Source organism: Rhynchophorus ferrugineus, unplaced genomic scaffold (assembly GCF_030347505.1).
Source record: "Rhynchophorus ferrugineus isolate W39M unplaced genomic scaffold, kcgeb_rfMv2 rfM11, whole genome shotgun sequence".
NCBI lineage: Eukaryota > Metazoa > Arthropoda > Insecta > Coleoptera > Curculionidae > Rhynchophorus > Rhynchophorus ferrugineus.
This window is the reverse complement of record NW_027472590.1, coordinates 3,605,957-3,633,601: the sequence shown is the minus strand read 5'-3', so window position 1 is coordinate 3,633,601 and position 27,645 is coordinate 3,605,957. Positions and strand designations below refer to the sequence as shown.

The following is a 27,645-nucleotide window of genomic DNA, read 5'->3' as shown; positions in this document are numbered from 1 at the left end:
GTCAGTTCTATACTACATCTTGTTCATTTTACTGTAGTCTGTTAACCTGCACATTACAAGAGCAAAATGTAAACAATTTTAAAAAATAAGGTTTCGGGTCTCGAAATAAACCTATTTGTGAATATGTATTAGCGAATTCTCAATATCATGTGATGACTGACGCAATCTAAACACAAAACGTTTCTATAACCGATAATAGTCGTCATAGATATCAGAGCGTCATCTGGCGATAAACGAGCGTCACCAAGACATTCAGTGTCGCAATTTTTTTTATTTTCGGTCTTCCCTGCGCCGAAAATATTTCGCGACACTAGCCGAGACCAAAATATCATTTTTATTTTTAATGTGTATCGTGCTTGGTCAAAGTCCGCCATCACGTGACGGAAAGAGACTCTACCGGGCATAATTACACGGTGATGGGGGTTAAAATAAAAATCTCCATCTCTTATTAATTTATTATCGCATAGTAACTTCCGCAAATCAACGCAATTATCGACAAGATCATGATGAGTATGTTCTTGATTAATCTCCAATGGAAAACCCCCCAGCCCTCCTCGAAATCTACGATGATATCCAGTAGGGCCGGCACAAAAAATCCTAAGGACGAGAAGAATATGGCTCCTATTAAATCGATAAGTCCTTCAAGGTGTTCGCCTCCTATGATGGCCACACCTAAAAAGCAAATATCCATCATGACACCATTAACCAAGCTTTAATCTTAAAAAAAATGTTTAAGAAAATATAATTTATACGATAAAGTATCATAGCAAGGATTGATTAAGTAAATATTGATATTGTGTTTATAATTAATACTAAAAATATATATAAACAATGTTTTTATATCAAGAAACCTTAAACAATTGATTGTTTTGCTTTTTAATATTTATTTGCTTTAGCAGAAGCTGATTCTAAATCAACACGAATTTGTTTATTAGATATGGTATCCTTTATTATAAATATAAAGGGTGTATCAGAAATAACTTCATATCTAAATAAGTGTAATAAGTAAAATATTTTTAACAAAAAAATGAATCGACTTCAAAAAATAAATAAGGAACCCGCTAAAAATTTCAAAGTAATCAATATACAGGTAGGCTTAATGCTGAGGACCGTGGTTCGGAGCCCACGTTAAACTTTAGGTCTAGACATATACAAAAAATTAAATTACCAACAAAACAAATCTAAAATATTATTGTAAATAGATAAATAGGTTTAGGTAGGTATTAAGCTAAATTGTGTGTATATAGCAGAATACAAAATACGTGTAGTATATAGGGTAAATAAGTTTTTTGTTAATTACGCATTTACTTTATTTAATGTTACAATGGGTACAGCCCGTAGAAGGAAAAATTTATTAAAACGACTTCGAAATTTATTTAGTCAATGATACTTTGAGTCAATTAAATCATTCACGATATCAAAAATGGTTGGAAAAATATAGCCCCTCTGATTTTGTATTGTACTTTTCAAATAAGTTCTTACGTAATTCTTTTTTCTTCTGAAATTTTTTATTTCTGAAATACCCTTAATATAAGCGATTAAGTTTGAAATATAAAAGATAAAGAGAGTGCCCGATATCTTACCTGTTATGATAACCACCATGATTGTTCGTAAGATAATCTGTCCCATGTTATGTTTCTCTTTCGAAATTTTATCCCTCAACTGCCTCCACAGGATGTCAGCAGGAACAAAAAACACCAACATAAAAGTGAAAAATACTGATATGGATATTGCTGCTTGAACTATTTGTGCAGGTCTAAAAAATTACTTTATATTAATATATTTATTATTTATAAATGAATAATATATGTTTTATCTTAATTTTGCTGTAAATTATTTCCAAAATAAGAAAAATAAACAAACAACAAAACATGGCGCAATAGGTAGGATTCAAATTAAACATTAGAGTGGCAGAAGTTTGAACTGGAATAAATCTCATACAAATTAGATATGGCGTCACGATTCCAATTACGACGACTGTTACTGTCACTATTAGAGATTTCTTTTATATGTATTCTAGCTTTCATTGTGCCGCTATAGAGGCAATAATAACATATACTATGAAACATAATATTAAAATTAAAACAAAAATCATATAGATATTACCGTTTAACTCTAAACAAAGAATAAAAGAAAGAGAAACTTAATATCAACAATGTACCTTGTTAGCTGAATCTCTACCTTTTTAGGAGTAAATAATTATATCTTCTACTATACTTCTGTTTAATTGGCAAAATATTGGCAATTAAACAAATAAAAATGACCTCTGTACAGACGTATTTTATCTTGCAAGAAGACTGGGTAATCTTTACACTTTTACTGGTATTTAAGATATTAACTTTTACCGTAGAATAGATGATATATAACGTGACTTCTCATGATGGAATTTGTGGTTTCATATGAATATCTTCGTTGCCCCTTACTGAGATTTTTTTATCTTTTTATTCTGCAGTTTTGTTTGATAAGATAATCAGATAACCAATATAAAATAAAATTCATAGAATAACCAAAGAAGTTTGGCAAATATAACACCCACCATATACATGCGAAATAAGTCTTCATAATATTTTTCCTCAGAATAATTTGTCGTAGTGTTGGGAACTATCGACTGAAATTGACTATCGACTGTTTACTAATTGACTACTTTTTACTATCGATTGTTGTAATATTTCGATTACTCTCCTGATTTTTTTAAAAAATATTTCACTTCCATAATAAATAAAGCATTTATATCATTTCATTCACATCATTTTTAATTATGTCATGGATTAATTTTTTTTTTCTATGATTAGATATATGTTTAATTTTTATATAGTATTTATGGTTATTGTACATCTTTAGTTTTTAGGTTTTGTTTAAGTTCTGTTGTATTGTTTATATTTATTATAGTATATTATTTAAAAATAGCAATTAACACATTAATATACAATAAAATATCTCTTCTCGCTTAAACTAACGTTGAAAAATATAACCACATAAAAATTAACTGCCCCAAGCAATTATCCCCGTCCTTTCTTCTCTCACAATTTATACAGGAAAGGATTCGTATATCTTCGTCTAACATCACGAATTAAAAAAAAACAGTCGAACCGTGCATTTGACTGAAATTAGTAATTATTATTATAAGTTGCTAGTTTTTTGACTATCGAGTATTTCGATTGTTTTGCGACTATCGACTGTTTCGAATGTTTTCAGTCGATAGTTCCCAACGCTAATTTGTCGTAATATTACCAGAATTATTGACAGTTTCTATCACCAATGAAAACTTTACCACTCCAAAAGAGACAAAATGAATGTCTAAACCTTTTGATAAAACTTACATTTCATCATCTGGTAGATTTTTGGTAATGGTGACGTCGGTAGCTTCTCCAAACCTGTAGTAACCCAGGAAACCTATCGCGGTGAACAGAGTCACTATAACCAACATCGCCGTATTCAACACGCCTCTCCAACCGAGAAAAACGGGTTCCGCCATCGAGTTCTCCACGGGCATGATGGTACCGATACCCTCCATCGCAAACAACACCGTACTAAGGAACGAGGGCATTTCTAAAACACTACTTTTAAATTGTACTTTAGTCGAGCCAATTTCCCATATTACCAGTCAGGTTGCCAACCATCCTGATATCGGAATGCGACTCTTCCAATCCCGAGAAGATGTAGTACCCGGTTATACTGAAGGCCACCACCAACATTATATTGGCGATGAACGAGAATGGTACCATGTGTTTGATCTCGCGGATCTGACACAACCCCAGAAGGGGAAGCATGATGATGATCTTGAACATATAGTGATCCCACCAGGCTATGTCCGGGTAATAGAAAGCAAATAGCTGTAAAAGAACGCTGCGACATTATTATTTCCAACGATACAAACAGGACATTGGTAAAAAATTAATGAATCTTGGAATGAATGAATGAATCTTTGGAATATATTGTTTAAGCCCAATAATAACATGAATTTTAAATGTGATATTAGTTGGTTATAAAAACGACGCGGCAAATGTAAGATATGGCATGTTTAATCGATGATATCCACATAAGTAATATTTCTTGACCAATGTTTCCTCAAGGAATAATAAAAAAATTGATAACAAAATTTTAACAAACTACAAAATTTAAAGAATCGTGATAATCGATCATTCAGCAGATGGCTATATGAAATGAACTAAAGTGTAATTACATAAAATTGTAATTACATCATTTCATATATTTGCATTATGAAAATCAAATGAACCAACTTAGCTCGACGTAACTGATATGTAACATATTTTGAAATTTCAAATCAATATATGTACATAGCAAAATTATTAATTATTTGGTGCTAGATTTTTGTCACATAAACATATCCTTATTAGAGATTGCCGCGTAATCTGCAAATAAAACCAATGCATAAAACATAGCAAATATCAGAACTCATAGCTCTCGAATCCAATATGTTCTTCCAACTTTGATGATAGAAATACTGTTATTAAAATGGCCGAAGTTACAAGTTACAGTTACCAAACTACAGGGAAGTTAACAAGATATGACTTCATTCACGTATTAATTTCATACATACGCTTTGGAAATATCCAAAAATTGAGAAAAGATTGATCCAGACATACAACGTATATTTAAAGGACCGTGTCAAAAATTAAAGAATCTTGATTATTATTTAAGAAAATCGTGTAGAATTATGGACTATAAATTAGTTTTAAAGGTTACTTCATAAGAAGTCCCAGATCCAGCCCAGAACAAGTAGTAACCGGAGGGAGCAAGCTCTGGAGAATACGGCTGGAGGGGTATATTTAACCAGTTTTGTAAAATGTAGTCAAACGTTGTCATACTGAAAAATAACATTGTTGGGTTTTTGCTAATATTTCGGCTGTTTTTTCGCGTAGTGATCAGGCACAAATGCATCAATTGTAATCGATAGCGATCCCTATTAATGGTTCCATCAAGTAATGCCTTCAAATCTTAGATTTTTTTTTAGTTGACCAAAATGCTCTTTGTCTTAAGTGTTAAAATCACCACGTTTAAAAGGTCGAGACCAGTATTCACGTGTTGAAAAGCACATGCTTCAAACAGCATTCCATGGACCTTTTTATTCAAATTGAAACAAAAACTCAAGCTTAAATTAATGGATAAATGGGTCAGATGTAATGCTTGTTAAAAGAACTAAGGCCGCAAAGACCCAACAAAACAAAATTTGACTTCATATATCAGGCATCGAAGTCATCTAAAACTTTGTTATAAATTATCAAGCTTTGATATTAATTTAATGCAATAAATTCAAATTTTCTTTTGAGATACCTTGTAAGATGAGGCACTTTAGCTGACTGTAATAAGCATCTAATATATCAATAATGTCACGATATTGATTAAGGAGATATAATTTTAAAAAATGATGGATACAATAAGATCTACTCTAAACAAACATTGTTCTCAACAGCCATGTTAATGAACATGTTACCTTTATCAATATTTATAATAAATTATTGCACATCATTGACGCATTTACCTTGGTGAGCGATACTGATATGAACACAATATAGACAGCATTACTCAGGTAGTAAGTGGACATAAGTGCAATCTCCACGAAACCCCTTAAAATAAAAAAAAACAGATTAAGAGCAGAAACTAGTGCATGACGTGGACATACTTAGCGAACCAGGCATATTTTTGAATCGGCCTTGGTCCCTGTAGGAAGACCTCTTTTGCTGTGTCCGCATATCCCAAGCTGGGAAGCTTAGTCTTCTCGCAAACTTTATGCGAAGCTTTGACCTGAAAACATATTACATTAATAATCATTGTAACAACGCAGAAGCTGTCAAAGCCATTTAATCCTTAAACATCCGATTTTTATCAAATATAACGTTAAGAGCAAACAGCAAGCGTAGTAACTGATAAGAACAGAACCCTTGGTGCTTTGTACGATTTACATTTACGTAAAAGAAATCTATGTATGTAAATATATAAAACAATTATTTACAATGCGATAATGGGCAAAACCGAGACATTTCGAGAAAATATATAAAATTAGATGTTTTTCGAACATCATTAAAAGCACTAAATTAAAGTTGATTTGTTGAAATTTTATAATAAATCGACAAAATCGATCTTGTTGATCCCACGCTATATATATATATATATATATATACATTACAAAATATGGTGGTAAAAATAATTAGTTGAAGTACGAATAAAATAATGGTAGATAAAAAGGACAAAAATATCTTAAAGACAACAAAGAAATATAGTAGCAAGCAAGATAAATATTTACGAATAGTAATAGGTCAATAATCACTTTACTTATTTTTACTTTATTTCTAAAAAACTGCAGTCGGAACATCAAAATACATTCAAAGAAGGAACAACATCAGAAATACAATTATAAGAAATTATAATACAAAACCAAAACTGTGACGTAAAAAAAATGTTTGTTTAACTCTGCTCCAAGCACAGAACACACTGTATAGCAATTGAATGATTGCATCTGCTCCTTTGGCTGTTTAAATTAACGACAAAACGGTTTTGTGATATTTATATTTGATAACATATTATTCTGCACTCCTTAACCTAGCTTGTTATTCTTCAGAGTTGCTCAAATAATGTTGGTGAAATACTTCAGAAGATTAGACAATAACACATCTCCACCTGTAATAAAACCATCTATCAAAAAGAATGGATACTAACAGAACGAATTGAAAGAAATATAAGTTAAGATGACAAACAATTTAAAAGAAAATTAATGAATAAAAATCATTGAATTTTGTACAGTATATATTTATATTTTTTTTGAATTTGATACTTTATATAATATATATGTATATCATATATGTAATATCAAAATATGTATCAACTATTCCCATCAATTGGACACGCGCTTTTAGAGCAGTAATCCAATTTTGAAGAAGTTTAAAAATGGCTCGATGAATGGTTTTGCTCAAAGCACAAACAGTTTTTTAGTATGACAAAAAAATTTAGTTGAAAATTATGTCGTTTTTTTTTTCGGTGAATTGACTTTTACACAGCGTTACATTTTAACAGAAAAGTCCTTCTAAATTTGTTTTAGTTCAGTTTACAAGTTGTCATGGTTATGCTGCCATTATAAAAAATTATAATTGCTACTGAAATTTACTCCCTAAGAATAGTTTTACACATTACTATGTCTCTTTACTCGCTTAATAATTAATATCACAGCAAAAATTAACTGAATTTAGCAAGTTTAAGTATATATTTAATATAATAAGGTGTAATACAATTTTGAATTTTGATTTTAATAAATATTCATAAAATATTAGAGGACAATTTAAAGAAATACCAACTAAAGCCTTAATAATAAAGCAAACAGTACTTTTTATATATAACTGACCGCGAACCAACTTTTATAACAAGCAAGTAACCTAAAACCGAAATATTTTGCGAAAGAATCGGTTAAATATAACCGATAATGTGGAAAGTTATCGTATTGTAGTCGGATATTTCCAACCTTGGTTAGTGCCAAAATAACAGGCTCGTTTTGCACGCATTGGCATGGAAAATATTCCGAATTTTTACGCGAATTCACTCAGTCAACAACACTGTCTCTTACTTACCAAAATATGCACGGTATGCGTGCACAGAATTCCAATCAATATCGATCCGATGGTACCAACTAAAAGCCCCGCGGATTTGAACGCTCTGGGAACCGCCAAAATCCCCGTACCCAGAGAACTCTTAACTAAATGCAGGAAAGCACCTAAAAATCTGAAACGACGTCCGATAGAGTGAATGCAATGAATGAAAACACGGTGATATTTACGTATTTGGATGGTCCAGCACCCGATTCTCATACGGATCATATCTGGTATCGATCTCGAACTCCGTTCGATTGATTTCCGAAGACTTCTGATCCCCGTTAACTAGAACGGTCCTGAAATATTTATAAAATAAACCACATGACACGAGCAATGAAATAAAACCATTCGCAAACTTACTTGGACGTGAAAACATCCGTCCTGGTATCCACGTACAGCTCCTTCTCCATTACGAAACACCGTAAAACTAAGTCCCTGTAACATTAACAACAATAATAAACAACCACCGACACTCCGGGAAAGTTTCTTTTATTTAACACTATCCGATGTTTTCTTTTTCTTTAAAAAAACCACTAAACTAAAACATATAACAGTTACTAACGTCAATAAGCGTATTATTCAGGTGGTATTATTAATAGAAAATGCGTGTGTGCAAATAGATTTTTGAGAGAGACCAAGTTTGCCAATTTATAAGATAAAGAGGAGTTTATTTTTCTTATCAACACGTCGGATTTTTCGATTTAAAAAATGCAAATGCCACCATTATCATGAATTTGTATAATTCGCGAGGTGATTGAGCGCAATTTTAATTGATACTTGACGGGAAGTTTAATATTACTATAGTTTTCCGTCTCACTCTTCGAAATATTACGATGAATGAATAAAGAAAGAGAAAATATTTCGAGGATATATTCATAATTAGTAAATACCCGTTGTTTTATGATGTACGTTTAGTTTTTGAGGCACGTATTGTTTAAAAATGGTCTTAGTGTCATTATTTATAAGCCAGTTCCTCAATTTCAGCTGACTCACATGTGATTTTCAACCAATATTTATCAGTTTCCTACCGAACTTGAGTTTTTATAACTTAAACTAAGAGATCAACAATTTTAAAGTTTCCATTTATCTAAAGAATGTAAACCTTTTATTAGACAAGAACAATTTTAACTTATTAATCAACAATACCATCAAAAAGGCTAACAATAACTTGTTAGTTTATCGATAAATTATATCCAAACAAGAAATTTTTATAAATATTCTATAATTATTATTAGAAATGAACAATTATTGAAATTATTAATCAACAATACAATTTAAAAAACAATATAATCAACAATTAACGATTTAAACTCGTTAACTTTGAAAGAACAATACGAAAGTAGAATAACGAGATTTTTTTATAAATATTATACAATTCTTATTAGAAAGGAACAATAATTTAAGTTATTAATCAACAATAGGAATTGAAATGACAAATATAAAAGTTTTATATGAAAAATCACCATATTTTATAAAAGTATTAGTAAAACAAACTTGAAATATAATTAATCAACAATTGAATTTTTAACTCGTTTACATTTAAAGAAAAATGCACATTTTGGAACAAAAATCAACAATTTTAGATTAACATTCAACAATACGAAATATAGAATAATAATTTCATACAAACTTGTTCAATGTAGAACAATAATCTACATATTTTATGATGCTTGGTCTAGAATATCAATACTTTTAGAACTGTAATCAACAATTTCAAATAAATGTTACGCCGACAATATCAAATCAATTATTACAAATCAATAGTTGTTAATTTATCGATAAATAATATCCAAACAAGAATTTTTTATAAATATTCTATAATTTTTATTAGATAGGAACAATTATTTAAATTACTTAAACTAGTCTACTTTTAAAGAAAAGTCCAAATTTTAGAAGAAAAATCAGCAAATTTAGATTGACAATCAACATTACGAAATATAGAATAATAAATTCAAACAAAGTTGTTCATTTTAGAACAAGAATATCTAAATTTTATGACGCTTGGACTAGAATATCAACAACTTTAGAACTATAATCAACAATTTCAAAGTAAATGTTAAACCAACATATGAATATAATTATTACAAAACAATAATTGTTAGTTTATCGATAAATTATATCCAAACAAGAATTTTTTATAAATATCCTCTAATTATTATTAGAAATGAACAAATTATTTAAATTAATTACCAACAATACAATTAAATGGACAAATTTTAAAGTTTTATATGAAAAATGCTCATATTTTATAAAAGTATTAATAAAACAAACTTGAAATATTTATTGACATATAAATAATCAACAATTAGTATTTTAAACTGGTTTACTTTTAAAGAAAAATCCTAATTTTAGAATAAAAGTCAACAATTTTAGATTTCTAATCAACAGTAGGAAATATAATAATGATTTCAGATAAGTTTCTGTATTGTAGAACGATGGACTAGAAGATCAACAATTTTAGAACTATAATCAACAATTCCAAATTAAATGTTACTAATATTAAACGGACACTACGAGGTCATCAGATTATAAAATCAACAATATTATATTAGAAGCCAACATCTTGATCAACAATGTTGTACACAATTATTCCTCAACATATTTCTTTTTCTTTCTTTCTTTTCTTTCTTTTCTTTTCTCAATACTATCATTCAGATTTCAGAATAAGTTTTACACTATTAATAATTTAATATAAATCCTAGGTAAGTAAACAATAAACATTAATTTGCAATATTTTTATTTAAAACAATGCTGTACATATATTAACAATCAAGGATTTTCGGTTTTAAAAAATTAATGTAATTTGTAGACTAAATGTAAATTACAATTTTAATTAACAATATTCATCAGGTCACTTTGTATCATTCCATTATTAAAAATATAAGTTATATCGGATTAGTTATCATGTTTAATGTAAATTATTCCAAGAAAGAATTATATTTTCAGCTATTATTCTAAACCACGGTCAATATTTGATAACAGATATAACTATTATTCTCCATTTGTCTCTCCTTGGAAACAATCACACCGGTTTTGCACGATTCGTGTCCTTATTTTGACCTGTCGGCCACTATTCATCATTAAAATGACAGAGAGACAATCATTTAACCACAACACGTTTGATAAAATCAGTATTATTTCCTTATAACCAATTAAATTGACATAACGCGTACACGGCATCGATTGAATTTTCCATTATTAAAATGTCATCATCAGTATATCTGTATACCGCGACAAATTTGAATTTTTATTGTGCCATAAAATATTATATATGCGATTTTTGTGTAGCACGTGCTAAATACGTTTAGGTCTCTTGAAACTAATAGCTCATAGTTTTAGTAGAAGTGAATCTAAATATATATTTGGCAATTAGTGGAAATACTGTGGCATAACATAATGGATACGAGCAGACAAATATTTATAGATTATTGGAAACGAACGGGACTCTTTCATACGATTATATTTTTACAATTTTGTAGCGTTTTCATGTATAAAAAAACTATAATAGGTAGTAATTTTAAAATTAGAGAACACCATCAAACTATATGTCGTTAATAAAGGTCAACATCCTGGATTACTTATTACGCTATATAATTTAAGGTACTTAAATTAAATCAAATATCATAATATTACTAATAAAACGGTTAATTAATTGATGAAGATAACTACGAAACACTCAAGATAGTATACCGTAAAATAATAATTCAGATTTTAGATTAAAATAATGAAATATTATTATTTTTTGGACAATACATCCTTTGAATTGTACGAAAAAGTGATACACTGTCAAAAAAATCCTCAAATTAGTGATTTTGGATTTTTAAACAAAAAATAGTTACTTAGGGCCAAGTCGGGTCGGTACATCGCGTAGTTTGTTACGTCTGTCAAGATCTTTGCCAAAAAACCATTAACATGATTGTACTGATTCTAAACTACCTATTCAGTAACCTGTTTCCTATCCTAAATATCAGTTTTATGTTATTCTCAATTTTTCTGTATTTGTCTTTAGTAATATTATAATTTATTATTAAACAACTTGGCTGATCCTGTCACGGTTTATCAAATACTATCAATCAAAAAGTTCTTTGAATATATAATGTCATTCATACGTTGTATAACATGTTGTATTCAGTATCGTAACTCATCTACAACATTTTCAATAATTCGATACTAAGGACTTAAGATAAAAACATGTGTATTAAAGTTTTGGTCAATTTCTGTAAAAAACAGTTTATGGTGACGTAAAAATTACCATAACTTACTTGTATAACCACAAAACTTATTTGTATAATATAAATTAGAAAAATGTTACTAAAAATTAACTGCAGATAAATATTTCACTATAAATTATAAGATAAATTGCTTCGTCATGATTTAGTTTAGTGAATACCGATTGCCATCAAGTGAATTAACCAACCAAATAATTGGAATTTGTCGTGTGTATTCAAGTACAGCAACACCAATAAAATGCTCTAATACGCTGTGAATGATGGTTGATGATGAACAGATGTTTGATGTGCTACCAGTTAATAAATCGTTACTCCACCATCATGTTACATCAAGACTTCATCGACCTGATCTATTGAAAGTTTTTACCAATTTAGTTTATTATCCCTGTTAACAATCATCGTATATTTTTTTAGTTCCAATAAGATTTTAACAATGTAAATATGATTGTTTTGACTGGCACCGATAATTTTGCGCTCAGTACCTCGTAAAATCTGACAAAAAACGTCTTACATTCCTACGATACGATGAGATTCAAACAAGCACGAAAACTAAAAAGTACAATATTTAATGGTTTTGTTGAAATATGAATGTTACGACTATTTGGCTCAAGCCGTAGCCAAAAATAAATACAATTCCGAGAAAAATTACATCTATTATATTCTAATTAGCGCCACCTATATAATTTTTTTTCTAAATTAGTGTTACAAATTATGTAACGACATTGGGAAATGTTTAGTTGACTCACTCAGGTATTATTAGAGTGACTGACTTTTTGATAAATCAGTCAATAACTTGGGTTTGTCATGAAAAACTCAAAACACTTTAATAATAATACCTTACATGGATATCATTTTAGTTTTCATTACAAATTATAGCAATCAACTATTTTAGATCTACTATCAACTCTATTAGTACTATTATCAACAGTCTTAAAACACATGAAATGTTTATAGCAACAACCAATAATATTTACATAAAAATTAACTAACCAAACGAAACCAAACCAACAGTCGGAATTTTTAGAACAACCATCAACAATTATTTGTTTATATAACAATTCTTATAATTAACTCAGATAAAAGATTACCTAGATATTACATTCAGTATCTAACAGTAGATTATTAGATTCAATATTCATCATCTCAGCTTTAGGACATCAATCAACACTTTTATATAATTAATTCAAAATTCTCTCATAACTGACAACGAATGTTTCATTTAATTTTTACCAAAAATATATAGAACTAATCAACGATTTTAGTATTATTATCAACAATATTGTAAATGTTATCAACCAGTCAACAATACTTATCAACAATTTTATATAAATGATTCAAAATGTATGTCATAACTGAGACTATACTAAATATGTTCTTCAATAATCAGCAATATTAGGTCAACAGTAAATAAATTTAGACATAACATCATCAATTTCGAGATCAAAGAAGAATAACAAATAAAAATATGAATGTTTTACTCAAAATAGAAGTTTACATCAATAAAATTATTTAGAACAATGATCATCAAATTTGTGAAAGTGAATTAATTTTACTAAAGCGTATTAATAATTTTAGAAGATTAATCAACAAATATATATCTTTAAATATCACTACCAACAAATTCAGAACTATAATCAACAATTTTAGACTGAACAACTAATTTTATAACCAATAGCTCACACTAACGCAACTAAATGAATTTTTTCGCAACATTTTTTTTCTAATTAATTATTAATAAACATATATTATCATAAAATTTTCCCATACCAGATATTTTGTATGTTTGCAGAATCAATAAAATGGTTAAATAAAAATTGGCGAATCTTTTGTTGGCGTTGGGGGTACACTCAGTGATTTGTTTAATGAAACATTAGCGCGTAAGCAGACGTTGAACAATCTTAAATGTATACTAAACATGTCAGGCAAATTTAATAGGCTTTTATTCACTTTTATTAAACCACCTTGTTTAAGAATCGGTGTTTGGATATTAGAAAACTCGTGTATTGAAAATATCAACACATTTCGAGTTAAATTTTATGTTCTTTTTTATTTGTAGTAGTTGGAATTTACTTGCCTAGTAAGATAAAATGTTAATTATGACCTTACCTTTTAAAGTTCTGCAATAACCATACAGAGGGTTCGAAAGTTACCACTCACAACACTGTACTAAACATGTCAGAATAAAAACAATGATGTTGTATATTAAAAAGATAATTCACTTAACACAAAACTACAAATCTGATAACAGCCACACCAGGTATTTAAGATAGTTGAAATTGTCAAAATAATCAATGAGAATCTGATAGGAAATTTACTGTTAAATGTGTCTCTCCTTATCAAAGTTATTTACTACAAGTACCAGCCACTATTATGTCATCACAACTAGTTTACTAGTACTAAATATGTACTTACAACAAGCGATGTTATTTTTACGGTCCCAGTAGAGGAAATGGAGAATCTCCTGTCAATTTTCGTCGATCTCGGATAATTCACAAGTGTTTATAAAGGGATTCTAGGTAAGACTAATTTATCAGGTAAAAATCTTTATATCTAAACCTTGTAATGTGTCTAATATTGATCTTGAGAAATAATAATTGTTATAGTAACTTAACTAACAGCAACAATACAGCGTATTGCGTCAAACTGTATCTGAGGTAGTTGCAGCTTTAGTTTAATTAATAGAATTATGCGATATATTTCTAAGTATTGTTATAAACAAATCATTTTCTCTGCATGAATTGAGAAATGTTCTAATAATAGAATAAATAAAAAAAACTATTAATTATTTATATATGCTTGAATAGTTTAATATATTAATACTGCGATGGGAAAAAGTAATCTCGTTTTTTCATATAAATACCAAACGCTGTTCAATGATATGTGCCAAATCATAATCATAATTTCGTCACTGTAGGGTTTTGGAGATTTCTGAGTGATTTCTTGAGATATATGTCTATAGCAAACGAGGATAGGCATACAGGATACGGGATTTTTACAGGACTGCGGCTAAGGTTTCTCGACTTTTTCCAAAACGTTTCGAATTTCGTAATTTTTTAGAAAATTCATCCAGGGATTGGTAGACAAACAAAAAATTAAAGAACACAAAAACCTATAACTATCCAGTCAACCCCAGTCACCCATTGCTTTGGTTGTAGCAGTAAGGTAACCCGGAACACACACAACGCATTAGACAATTTAATTTACTTATTAAGGAAGAAAATTTAGTTTTTTATTGACTTTTTTTACAGAAAACTTTGTAAAGGAACAATATTTTCGCTTTTTAACATAAACATAAATAACATATCGAATATTTCACCGATTCTGAAGCACCCGATTGAATAATTATTTATCAGATACAATTTGGTTATTAATCCCATTGGAATTTTTCCAAATCTTTCTAAATACTCATCGTTCTTGAGTACTGAGCACGGAATATCATTAATCCTTTTATTTTGTTCAAATTGTTTTATCTTAATCTCGTAAAATAAACAAAATCGACCTTTTAGGTGAAAGAAAACGGAAGAAATTAAAAAATAAGAGGAGAAAAGATTTTTTCTATGATAATACATAAAATGTATACGATAATGATCTGATTATAACAGGTCAATTGAAAAGGCCCTGGCTTGACACATAGATGGCGCTACTGGAATTCAGTCCATGTTTGTTAGTTAGCCCTAAGCCTCAAAAGATGCGTGTATAAATTTGACAGGTAGTTTGTCAATTATAGCATTTTGAGTGAAGCAAATTTTGTTATTGTGAAAAAATTAATAAAAAGGAATTTCGCGTGTTGATAAGATATTGCTTTTTGAAGGGGAAAAATACAGTTGAAGCAAAAACTTGGCTTGTTGCCGAGTTTCCGAACACTGCTCCAGGAAAATCAACCGTCAAGGATTGGTATGCTAAGTTTAGACGTGGTGAAATGAGCACCGAAAACGGCGAACGCAGTGGATGTCCAAAAGAAGTTGTTACCGACGAAAACATTTAAAAAATCCACAAAATGATTTTGAATGACCGTACATTGAAATAGAATGAAATAGCAGACACTCTAAAGATATCAACTGAACGTGTACATCATATCATTCACGAATATTTGGGTATGAGAAAGCTCAGGCAAAGAGGGTGCCGCGCCAGCTCACTTTTGACCAAAAACAACGACGAGTTGATGATTCGGAGCAGTGTTTGAATATGATCAAGCGTAATAAACTCGAGTTTTTGCGTCGATATGTGACAATGGATGAGACATGGCATCGAAATCGCCTACTTCCTGTTTCCAAACCTCAAAAGAATGCTCGCTGGGAAGAAATTTTCGTCGAATGAATAGGTGATCGCCGAAACTGAGGCCTATTTTGAAGCAAAGGACAAATCGTACTACAAAAATGGTATCGAAAAGTTAGTGGGTCTAAAAAACTAATTTTGCCAAAAAGTGTGTTTTACTATGGTAGGCCGGAGACTTTTCAATTGGCCTGTTAATTACATGATACCGTAAATATGACAAGTTACAAGTGAACCTAAAACGTTCAATATTTTCTGTTTTCGTTGGATTTTCATAATAATATCTACGAAGAAACATTCTTCCATCAAAATACAATGCTGCGCAAAACTTCAAGTCAATCCATCATCTACTTCCTTCTACTTCATCCTGAGTTTTGCGGCCACAAACCTACGAACTTGATTTGAATGTTCGTATCGAAGTAATAAAAAACAACAATTTACAAAATATCACAGATTTATTTGTTCCTTTAAACAACAATCACTGTAACATACAAAAACTCTCTCCTCGCCTACTCGACAAATGCATAATAACTTCCGGACACTAGTCCAAACAGCGACATCAACATTATAAATAAGTTCTTCCACAATCTCCAGTGGAGCCGGCCCCAACCCTCGTCCCATCGAACGATGATATCCAGGAATGCGGGCACGAAGAACCCTAACGTGGATAGGAAAATGGCGCCTATCAAGTCGATCAAGGTGCCCAGTTTCTGTCCGCCGGCAATGGCAATACCTAAAACAATCGTTCTCGTGAGTTATCGACATTATGGCGGAGGAGCTTATTATTACCAACGTTGACGATAATCAACACGCTTCTCAGGATGATCTGGCTGATGTTGTGCTTGGATTCCGGTATTCTATCCTTTAAATTGCTCCAGGCTATGTCTACGGGGACATAAAACACTAACATGTAGGAGAAGAAGACTGCTATGGCGATAGCGAGCTGAGCTACTTGAGCTGGTCTAAAAATGGTACAAACAGATTGGAGGATATATGAGTAGACCCGGGAACGCTCACATGTCATCCTCCGGTAAGTTTTTCGTAATCGTAGCTTCAGTAAGATCACCGAACTTGTAGTATCCGAAGAATCCTATTGAGGCATACAACGATATGATTACCATCATGGCTGAGTTCAAGACGCCATTACAACCGAGGAACTTCGGTTTCACCATTGAGTTTTCCACTGGCATGATAGTACCGATACCCTCCATGGAGAACAGGACTGTGCTAAAGAATGATGGAATACCTACGGAAGAGTAGTTTTTATTAGGTGGTTGGACATGTTTTCATCAAAGATGTCTATTGGTAAAACTATGCAAAGTGTATCAATGTAACAAGCTGTTAAACGAGCTAGCCTAGCTATCAAAATCGATAATTTTAACATGTATCCACGTAAAATAATAGTTTCCAAGTTTCGATATTAATTACTTTTGTTGTATGGCTTAAAGCTATCTGCTGGCAAAGCTCGTCACTTTGGTAATACTGTTCTGTGAATTCCCAACTATCGCAGCTACACAACATACTCACCAAAGCTGGTGCCTTGTGATTATCATTTGTTCACAATGCTGAGGAAGTGAGAAAATAGATCGATGATTGAATCTCTGCCGAACCAACATCGTTCTTTCGATACGGCATCACCATCTTACCAGAAAGATGGGAAAAAGTTGTAAAAATTGAATATATATCGTATACATTGTATCAATTTTTCTCAACAGATAGATTTTTAAAGCGCAGAATGATTAAAATACATACAAGCCCATAAGAAATACATTTGTCTTCCATATTCTTACCTGTTACACCGGTAGCTAGAGATCTGTCCTTAATATTGATCTCTGAGATACCAGAAAACATATAATACCCCGTTATGCCGAATGTTAGGACTAACATGAGATTAGCGATGAAGGAAAAGGGTACGAGGTGCTTCAGTTGTCTCACTTGACCACATATAAGCAGTGGTCCGAGCAGGATTAATTTGAATATATATACGTCCCACGAGTCTACTGAATAGTATTGTTCGAAGAACTAAAATAATAGATAAGATACGTATATATTGTGACTATAGTGATGGTGTTATAACAATGACTTACTTTAGTTAGTGATATAGAAATGATTACTAAGTACACAGCATCGGCGAGGTAATGAATGCAGAATAAACCTCCTTCCACAAAATACCTGAAAAAAATTAACATATTCATTAGTGTTAACATATGTATACATTTAAATATTTGTTGTTTTGTTTTCGAATTCGAAGCTAGCCGTGAAACAAAGTCTTGCCAAGGCAGCAAATAGCTCTAGATTGCCAATTCGATTTGTTAATGCTGGGATAGTTTCTGATCTCAAACAAATGCGTTTGTTCGACATAATTGTTCAGGATGGATTGCTCGATACACTTGACCCAGCAATGCTCCAACTTCTTTAACTCGCCGCAAAAACGCATTTTCTCATGGTCTGCAAAGGGACATCATTCCACTCAAATTTCTGCCCGCCGAATACATTTTTCAAATCAGCCACAATGGCGGCATCAGTCGGTTAGGCTAAGTACTTGTCGAACCGTCCTCGTATGTATAATTATTTCTGCCGTTCTGGTCACGTTATTTCGATGTAGAAGATAAAAAGCGTTCCAAAACAATAAGGAGGTAGGAAAATGAGAAATTAGAGAAGCAGCATTGGAATATAAATTGTTGTAAACACTCAACAAGAACTCATTAAAGATTATTCAACAAGACATTTTCTAAAGAATTAGCAACCTTGAAAAAAATAAGATGGTTTATCAAATGGATTTAAATCTAGAGACATTGGGTAGGGTTTTTCACATGTCCATAACAGTCCAAACGAAGGAAAAGTAAGAAGATTTTCATAGCATAATAATGATTTCTATTTGTAGCGACCGCTACAACCCTTTAGGTCACCAATATTACATATGGATCAAGTTCAAAAATTGGCAACGCTGATGGATTGGTACCATGCGGTTCCCGGCTATAAAAGACCTCCACGACGACGACTTTGTCTCTTTTTCTCTACCCCTTGTAACAGTACCATATCCATAGCGCTTCCATACTTCCATAACCTAACTTCCCTAAACCTAATATCCTGTCCATTTTCCCGTCGACCACATGTATTTTACATCGAAATAAACAAGTTTTTATTCAACCATTGTTTTCAGTTTCCGTGCGAATTTCTTCCACAAAATGGTAGTGAGTATTCGGACAAAAGCACCGACAGCCACACATTCCGACCGACCAGACGTACATTCCTACATATTTAATAAAGCTCTATAATTTGAATAATAATAAGAACAATTTATGTATTTGGGTTGACCCAAATTCCAATTAAAATTTCAGAAATTGGAAGCACCCTTTGATTATAATTCTCTTGTGTACTCTTGGATATACCATACTGATACGATAACTATTGTTTTCTCAGGTTGTTTGAATAGACAATTCAAAGACATTTATATGCTAAAATAATAATTTCCACAAGAAGAAGTCCATCAAAAGAGATATCCAAGAAAACTAGAGAAATTGTAGAGGTACATACTTAGCAAACCTGGACCATCTTCTTAATGGTGCTGGTCCCAATCGAAAAACTCCCTCCGCGGTGTCGGAAAACCCCAGACTAGGAGTTTTGGTCTTTTCGCACACCTTTTGCGAAGCTGTTACCTACAATACGCATAAAAATAAGTCGATATTCACTGAAGTAAAATGAAATTTACCAGGATATGAATGGCATGGGTGCACACTAATCCCACAAATATAGTGCCAATAAGACCCACTAATAGTCCAGCACTTTTAAAGGCCCTAGGTATGGCTAATATACCCGTCCCTAGTGATGTTTTCACTATATGCATAAAAGCTCCTAGGAAACTATTTTAAAAAATTACATATCTACTGAACACAAATATATTTAATAATGTTTCTCACCCATTAGGATGTTGTACTTCTCTGTTGGCATAAGGATTATATTTCTCTTCAATAGTTAGTTGGTTAATTTCTACTTTTAGTTCATTACCACCATCTTTAACTAATGTAGTCCTACAATAAACCCGACAATAATTAGATGTTTCTCAACAATATAATAAAATGTCGGGAGATATTTACAACCAAAGCAACGAAATCACAAAAAAAATATCAATAGCTTTCAAGAAGTGATATTTTAAAAGAATTATATAATCGTCAATAAATTATTACAAGAATTTAGCGAGAATAAACAAAAAACGTTTATAAATACTTTCACAATAACTGAAAAAACTAAAAGTATTATCGAATAAAGTAAAAGTGTTGACAATAAAATTTGAATCTCATCATATTACAATAATCCCACGCTTTTTTTTATTAAATAAGTGATTAACCTATTAATATTTTAATACATTCAATCAATTATTTATCGTTAATTGGTTATCATTGAACTGTAATGATAAATCACCTATATTTGACAACCTGTCGATCTCAAGTAAACATTGATACATCAGCAAAGAAAACAATGTGAATTTATAATAAAACTACACGAATTGGGAAATTTTGAGGGATTTACATTACACACTGTGTTTTATCATGTAATAGTTATGGCAACATTTACTGATGGTACTGCGATTATAGCTGACGGAGACAATAGTGAAGAAGTCACACGAAAAATACAACAGGCAAGTGACAATATAAATAATTGGACTCAAGCTTAGGAAATAAAAATTAACGAAAGTAAATCTGTGCATGTGCAGTTCACGTACAATCAGACTACAAGCACCAATAACATTAAATAATATTCATTCTATATAGCAACAACGCTATATATCTCGGAATGGATCTTGATGCAAAACTTCGCTGGAAGGAACATTTAGGAAAATGTATTGGCTAATTGGAAGAAAACCACAATTATTAGTACATAATAAATTGCTATTATATAAGCAAATACTGAATCCAACATAGACATACGGAGTTCAATTATAGGGACGTTCTGCAAAGAGTAACATAGACAAAGTACAAATTTTTCAGAACAAAATCCTGAGACGTATTGTGGCCGCACCCAAATACTGCAGGACTGACTACCTACATCGAGACCTTCAGATACGCACAGTCAGTCAAGAAACCAAGAGAATTGCAAGGGGGCTTGAGGAAATACTCCATTCTTATGAGAATGTTGAAGTATTGCAACAATTATTGGATACCACCAGAGCAGGAGACAAACTCAAAAGAATCAAACCATCTCATCTTGTGTAGTGAAGTGCATTTAATAAAAAAATTCAGCAGTATATATATTATTTCACCAGAAACTGAGATAGGGCCGATGGCTCCTCCTAGATGGAAACGATTACTAACAATGTAATAATTAAATAATTTTAAAAAATGCAATAGTTTGTATAATAGGAAACATAGAAAGATGATTCTAAAGTCATATATTATTACATAGAGAATATCATATCAATAAAAATGTCGAAGTTAAGACTGAGTATGCTGGCTAACTGAAAAATATAGAAATTGGAATTTTATCTGAATATTTTAAAACGAGATGTTGAAAAAAAGATGGTTACAGAGAGTGAAACATAACAAAATAATTTTTGAACATAGCAAGAGTCCTATAACATAATATATTTACATATGAGCACACACTCCTTACACACCAGACATTGTATCTTTTGATTATCATCTATTCTAATCGATGATATAAAAATTATCCTGGGCAAAAAATCCCCAGAATAAATTCACAATGATTATGAATAAAAACTGGAAGGTAATTGTAATTAATCAAACACATACAACCAAACTATGAGTGTTTATGATGAAATATTCTTTATATATTATCAATCAACACTAAAACTCTATTTTTTTGCCTAAACTACATCAACAAATATGTCAAATACTCACGTAGAATTAAAATAACCAATTGTTGTCGTAGATCCGGTCAAATCGGATGAATTATTTCCACTCATATTTGCTTACGGCGACCTAAAACCAAAAACTGGCGTAAGATTATTCACCCGATTCACACACATCATTCACAAAATACCGATTACTATTACGTCAGGCTTGAACTAGTTGTAATACCTACAGAGGTTAAGCCATAACTTAGAAAAAAACGCGCGAAACCCAACAAGTGCGCCTGACGAATGAGATTTTGCGATGGGTTAACCAAAATAGTCAAAAACCAGTTTCGATAGAATTGTTATTCCACGTTCTATTCAGTGTGACTCGTTAATTTATTAATGTAATGACTCGAAGGTTCTCATTTGTTCTTGATAATGTTTTACTCATTGTTCAAAATACAGAAGACGATGTAATTTGAATTAATTTGTGATTTTGGCGAAATGATGTGTTTAATGAACTGTTTTTAAGTTTCTATATTAATATTGTTTAAAACCTACTAACATACAAACAGAAATGAACAATAACAAACTGTGAAGTCAGCAGATCAACAGTGAAAAAGAACTGAAATGACGAAATAATGTGAATTCCAAACAACACGGTAAAATAAATGATCTTCATTAAATTAATAAATACTATGGATCCACTAGATAAAAGTCACAAGGAACAAGTCTTTCCTAAAAGGCTACGAAGGTAGTCTAAGCTTATTGCCTTGCCAGTTGACAACCTGACAGTTCCTATTTCCTTGACAAATTCAAATTGGCTTCGGAACATTTTGTCTAAGGTGATGATGTTCCAAAGACTGTTTCTTTTGTTATTGGGATATCAACATATATAGAACAGATATTGATCTCAAAACGGTACCCTGCGAGAGTATATATATATATATATACATTTAACTTTTGTTATTTCCCATAGATAATAATATTATCAGATATTTGTGATTTTCTAAACTATGTCACTGGATGAGCCGCTATGCAACCCTTTCCTAAAAGGTTACGAAGATTGTCTAAACTTATTACTTTGCCAGTTGACAACCTGACAGTTCCTATTTCCTGGACAAATTCAAATCCAAATTGGCTTCGGAACATTTTGTCTAAGGTGATGATGTTCCAAAGACTTTTTTTTTGTTATTAGGATATCAGCAGTATAGAACAGATACTGGAATGATCCCAAAACGGTACCCTGCGAGATTCCAGCCGAAATAGGATTAGAATATGCTCCATATTTTTTTATTTAATATAACAAAACAGACCTAATATATATACGTTCCATTTTTGTTATTTCCCGTAGATAATAATCATTATCAGATATTTGTGATTTTCTAAACTATGTCACGGGATGAGTTATATTCCGCTATGCAACCCTTTCCTGAAAAGGTAATAGTACGAAGGTAATTTAAGCTTTAAGCTTTGCCAGTTTGAGTGAAAAGTCACAGGATAACTCCTACTTCCTGAACAAATTCAAATCCTAATTGGGTTTGGAATTGAAATACTTTCTAACAATGAAATGAAAAACATTCTCTAACATTTTAGTGCGATTCAAAATTATTATGGTAGATCCAAATTTAGAAAAGAGTGTCAAAATTATACACAAATTTGCTTCATATTTTTTAATATCGTTATATCATCCTCTTATACCAGTCTTATACTAGAATAGCAAAACCTAAACTTGAAGATAGCTAATGTTCAATTTACAAAGTACTCAATTAGTTAGTTTCATTCACAAGTTAGTTCAAGTTCAATTTAGTTATTTTTTCCTAAAGAATTCCTTTTTACTACTATAGATCGATAATTAATAAACTTTTAATTCTTTATTTCATTTACTTTCATTATTTCCTATTTTCTGCTAGATTATTTCTAAATAATTACTAGTATTTGTGGGAACCTTGAACATATTTCAAAAAATGTACGATTGAAAGTATAGTTCATTGTTAATCACTGTTTTTTTAACGAATGTTTTGTACTCATTGTTCAATAAAACAGCAAAAGGCAGATGAAACTCCTTAAAAAAGTAAGTTAAGAAGTACCCCTTCTTGGCATTTCCCAGTTTTTCAAAATTGGACACCATCTAATATTTGGTGTCTTCATGATTCTGCTTACCACAAATTACTTGATATCAAACATCAAAGCTCTTGTTCTTGCAACATGCTGTGTGTATATAATTGATTAATTTATAGAATTATTTTACGTTTTTATTATTTCCCTTTAATAATGATCACTATCAGACACTTGAACCTTTTCACTCGCTTTCACAGACATTACTTTAATTATCTAAAGTGTGATAATTGGACAATACAAATTCTTATCTTAACATGCACACTTTTTTCCAAAACCATATTTTAAATAAAATTACTTTTGTTAATAATTCGTTATTAAAAAATCCCTTTTTTTACATGTAATAAACAATATATCAAAAAAATTATAGAGTTTTTATTAATAAAGTTTGCTTTAAAACATCATCTTACATTTATTAGTTGATAACACCATAAAACTGCTTTACGTTTTACTTGGTTACATGTATACCTTGTCGGTTTGTTTAACACTACTAGAATTATTTACATTTTCATGCATAAACTCGGTAAGTTATGTTATTTTGAGATAATTTGTGCGTTATCTTTACGATATATACCTGGTAGTAATAAATGAGTTAATTATTCGTCAATTCTAATTTACGGTTCATTAAAACACTTACCCAACACTGCAGCATTACCACTTAGCAGACACACGATTTCTTTATGTTATAAGAAATTGGCACTGATATAGATTTGATAAGTAAATGGTTCCACTCTCTATTTAATTTATATTTTATATGTGAACATTAAAATCTTATCACTTATAGAGATATAAAACAAATTATGCTGATTATATCTAAGAGGTAATGACTTAATGAGTCCATACTCATCAGGGGGGGTAAATATATAATAATTAGTTGTAAAAATCGTTTCGGATTTTTTTTTGTTTTGTTTGTTTTACGATACAGACAGGATTTAATATAAATAAACTAATTGGCCGTGGAATGTTATGTTAAGGTAATTGACTGACTGTCCTTGGGGAATAGTTATTATCTCAAATCCACGACAAATATGTACCGTGTCTTTATAGTGTGGTTTTATGTGATAGTCATGACGATATTGGTGCTGAATATGTAATTTTATACGTTTTATTGACTGAGTTGGACTATGTTCGGTTGCGGGCGATATAGAAATAAAACTTTTGGGGTGTAAGGAGTTATATGACATTAAAAAATTAACCTTTTTTGTTTTTTTTTGCAAAGAATGCAAGTTCACTTAAAGATAAGTTGACATGACCCTCCGTTATATTAATGCGAACTTTGAATGGCATCTGTCAATTGGTTTGTTTACAATACTCGATTTTTTCAAATACAAATTCGAGTGTACAAAAGCGTTTGATGCCGGCTTGGTTGGCGCAGTGGTAAAGGTGACAGGATGGTCCACTTACTGTTGCGATAGTCGCGGGTTCGAATCCTGCTGGGGCATGGTCGTAACTTTATGTTTGTGATTGTTTGATATCTGTGATTGTCATAAGCAAGAGTGTAAAATCTAACAAAGAAAATGATCCCAGTACGACAGTAACCAGGCTGGGTAAGATTGTATGTCTTTTGGAATAATTTCTAAGTTGGTCACTTGCCAGTCGGTGGGCTTAATGCCGAGCACCATGTTTCGGAGCCCACGTTAAATTGTAGGTCCAGTCCAGATAAACCCTCGTTGGTAGAAGGAGACTTTAAAATATTTTTAAAAAGTTTTTGAAGAAAATATGGTGGAAAATGTATCTCACTCTGACAGTTAAGACTCTGACGTTTAAGCTTGAAAGACAGATTTCACTGTCGTCACTGGTAACTCTGACTGACTATCTCCTCGCTTGACTTTTTCCGAAACTCATACGTTATAGACACCAAGATGATTCAGTCAAATAAATGTATCATTGGCCCACTGAAAATAATACAACAAATTGAGATAAATATTTTATAAGTATTTTAATAACAATTTTGGGTACTTTTTGACGGGACCTATGTTACCAGGCACAAAAGTATGTACGTAAATGTAGTACAAAAATTCTTTTTTGATCTTCAACATGTTTTTGTCTTTCAATATTATCTTAAATAGTATTTGAATATAATTTTTGCATACTTTATATGTCATTTCAAGCCAAATAAAAGATGGAAATGGAGAACTCGAATATGATATAACTTTTTAATTATCACTATATCCTCGTGTACTAGGACAGTGAATTTATTTTAAAGGATTTATGCGATAAGTCCAACTCTACTACATTATATCTAAAACCTGAAACACTGTGTTGACTGAATATAGTTGAAACAAACCGCATTAAACAAAATGATTATCACAGACCTCTTAGGCCATTGAGGAAATGTAGATACATCTTAGCCACCAAACTTTGCAAAAATCGTGTAAAAATTGTAAAAATGAGTCGTGATAAAACAACTTTATAATTGAACATAAAACAGTATTAATACTGATGATCATTTAAAGACAAGATAAGGAAAGGGCTGGGAATATATTAGGAAACATGTATGATGGACATATCGATGTACTTTTTAAGGAATATCAATATTTTTGGATATTGTTTCAGATTTTTTTTTCAAAGAAGTTGAGAGAGATATTTGTAAAACATTTTAATTATTTTTAATAAACCTTTCAAATCGGTACTTATTTCTAAAGGTTGGGGATTATCGATATTTTTTAGGTCTATATATCAATATTTAAATTTATTCCTAAAATATCGATATATCTTTTGTAAAATATATAATTTTCTCCGTGGCCAACATCCCCAGTACATAGATATGATGAACTTCTACGCGAATAACAGAGAAAAACGCCTTTATTCAGTACAAAATTGTTTATTTTTAATCATCTCACACATTATCAGTTCGCTATTCAATTACTGTACTCCAATATTTTCGATTCATTGTTGTTTATTTACATTTGTTTTAAAATCCTTCGAGATAACACAATTAATAACGAGACATGGGAAACTGAACTAGTCAAAATATTAGTACAAAAAGAAGGCTTCGCCGATATTTTATCGATATAAATAACGTTATTCTATTGTTTTGCTTCTGGTTGTGACTAATTTTAATAAACAATACCTATATATGTATCACAGTAAGTTTATTTGCATTTATTTCAGGTCTGGTCGACAGACAATCGGCTCGGTGTTATTTCATCTCGAGAATGGCGTAGTAACTGCCAGATACCAGTCCGAAACAAGCCAAGATCATGATCATAACGTCCTTGATCAAGCGCCAGTTATACCTCCCCCAACCTTCCTCCCAATCGACGATGATTTCGATGAGAGCCGGCACAAAAAGACCCAGGGTGGAGAAGAAAATCGCTCCCACCAGGTCTATCAAGGTTCCTAAGTGTTCTCCTCCAGCAGCAGCGATTCCTGTGGACGAATCATTGTAAGTGATAAATCAGGAATCAGGTACCTTGTCTTACCAGTGACGAAGGTGACTAGTCCGGTTCTGAGCAATATTTGAGAGATGTTGTGCCGGTTCTTTGGTATTCTATGTTTCACTCTATTCCAAGTGATCTCCATCGGTACATAGAACTGTAGCATGAATGTGAAGAAGACGGCTATCGATATACTGGCCTGGACTATTTGAGCTGGACTGAAAACGTTAATTGTTAATTTGGTTGATGAG

General features: G+C 31.2%; 3 protein-coding genes across 5 annotated transcripts in view; all 3 read right to left on the bottom strand.

The window, feature by feature from the left end:
* Positions 1–440: 440 nt before the first annotated feature.
* On the bottom strand, positions 441–13,998 carry LOC143205103 (proton-coupled amino acid transporter-like protein acs). Its single transcript, XM_076418183.1, has 10 exons — positions 13,981–13,998; positions 7,962–8,036; positions 7,787–7,897; positions 7,581–7,731; positions 5,645–5,766; positions 5,504–5,588; positions 3,602–3,833; positions 3,321–3,549; positions 1,584–1,756; positions 441–672 (listed from the first exon to the last, which is right to left on the bottom strand). Exons 2-10 carry the CDS (start codon positions 8,009–8,011, stop codon positions 449–451), a joined length of 1,377 nt encoding a protein of 458 aa, XP_076274298.1. The 5' UTR covers positions 8,012–8,036; positions 13,981–13,998; the 3' UTR covers positions 441–448.
* A 2,540-nt stretch (positions 13,999–16,538) lies between these two features.
* LOC143205102 (proton-coupled amino acid transporter-like protein acs) lies at positions 16,539–24,791 on the bottom strand. 3 transcript variants are annotated; one of them, XM_076418179.1, is made up of 10 exons: positions 24,652–24,791; positions 21,961–22,041; positions 20,023–20,133; positions 19,815–19,965; positions 19,640–19,761; positions 18,190–18,274; positions 17,893–18,124; positions 17,120–17,348; positions 16,892–17,064; positions 16,539–16,835 (listed from the first exon to the last, which is right to left on the bottom strand). In XM_076418179.1, the coding sequence occupies exons 2-10, from the start codon at positions 22,023–22,025 to the stop codon at positions 16,612–16,614; spliced, it is 1,392 nt and encodes a 463-aa protein (XP_076274294.1). In that variant the 5' UTR covers positions 22,026–22,041; positions 24,652–24,791; the 3' UTR covers positions 16,539–16,611. The 3 variants fall into 3 exon arrangements, with proteins under 3 accessions (XP_076274294.1, XP_076274295.1, XP_076274297.1); XM_076418180.1 differs by lacking the exon at positions 24,652–24,791 and adding an exon at positions 24,425–24,485; XM_076418182.1 differs by lacking the exon at positions 24,652–24,791 and adding an exon at positions 22,103–22,182.
* Positions 24,792–26,818: 2,027 nt separating this feature from the next.
* The window catches only part of LOC143205101 (proton-coupled amino acid transporter-like protein pathetic), a 33,262-nt gene continuing 32,435 nt past the window's right edge, over positions 26,819–27,645 (bottom strand). The window contains exons 9-10 of the mRNA XM_076418178.1: positions 27,440–27,612; positions 26,819–27,386 (exon numbers count right to left, since the gene is read on the bottom strand). Coding sequence (XP_076274293.1) covers positions 27,157–27,386; positions 27,440–27,612 — 403 coding nt within the window. The 3' untranslated portion in view covers positions 26,819–27,156. The remainder of the gene's footprint in view (positions 27,387–27,439; positions 27,613–27,645) is intronic.

Coding starts and splice junctions, on each gene's coding strand:
- LOC143205103 (XM_076418183.1), bottom strand. CDS start 8,011: ATGGAGAAGGAGCTGTACGTGGATACCAGGACGGATGTTTTCACGTCC. Junction 5,767..7,580: donor CGCATACCGTGCATATTTTG/GTAAGTAAGAGA, acceptor ATATGTTTTCAG/GTCAAAGCTTCGCATAAAGT. Junction 5,589..5,644: donor AAATATGCCTGGTTCGCTAA/GTATGTCCACGT, acceptor TTTTATTTTAAG/GGGTTTCGTGGAGATTGCAC.
- LOC143205102 (XM_076418179.1), bottom strand. CDS start 22,025: ATGAGTGGAAATAATTCATCCGATTTGACCGGATCTACGACAACAATT. Junction 20,134..21,960: donor ATTGGTTATTTTAATTCTAC/GTGAGTATTTGA, acceptor GGTTTATTGTAG/GACTACATTAGTTAAAGATG. Junction 17,349..17,892: donor TCTAGCTACCGGTGTAACAG/GTAAGAATATGG, acceptor ACTCTTCCGTAG/GTATTCCATCATTCTTTAGC.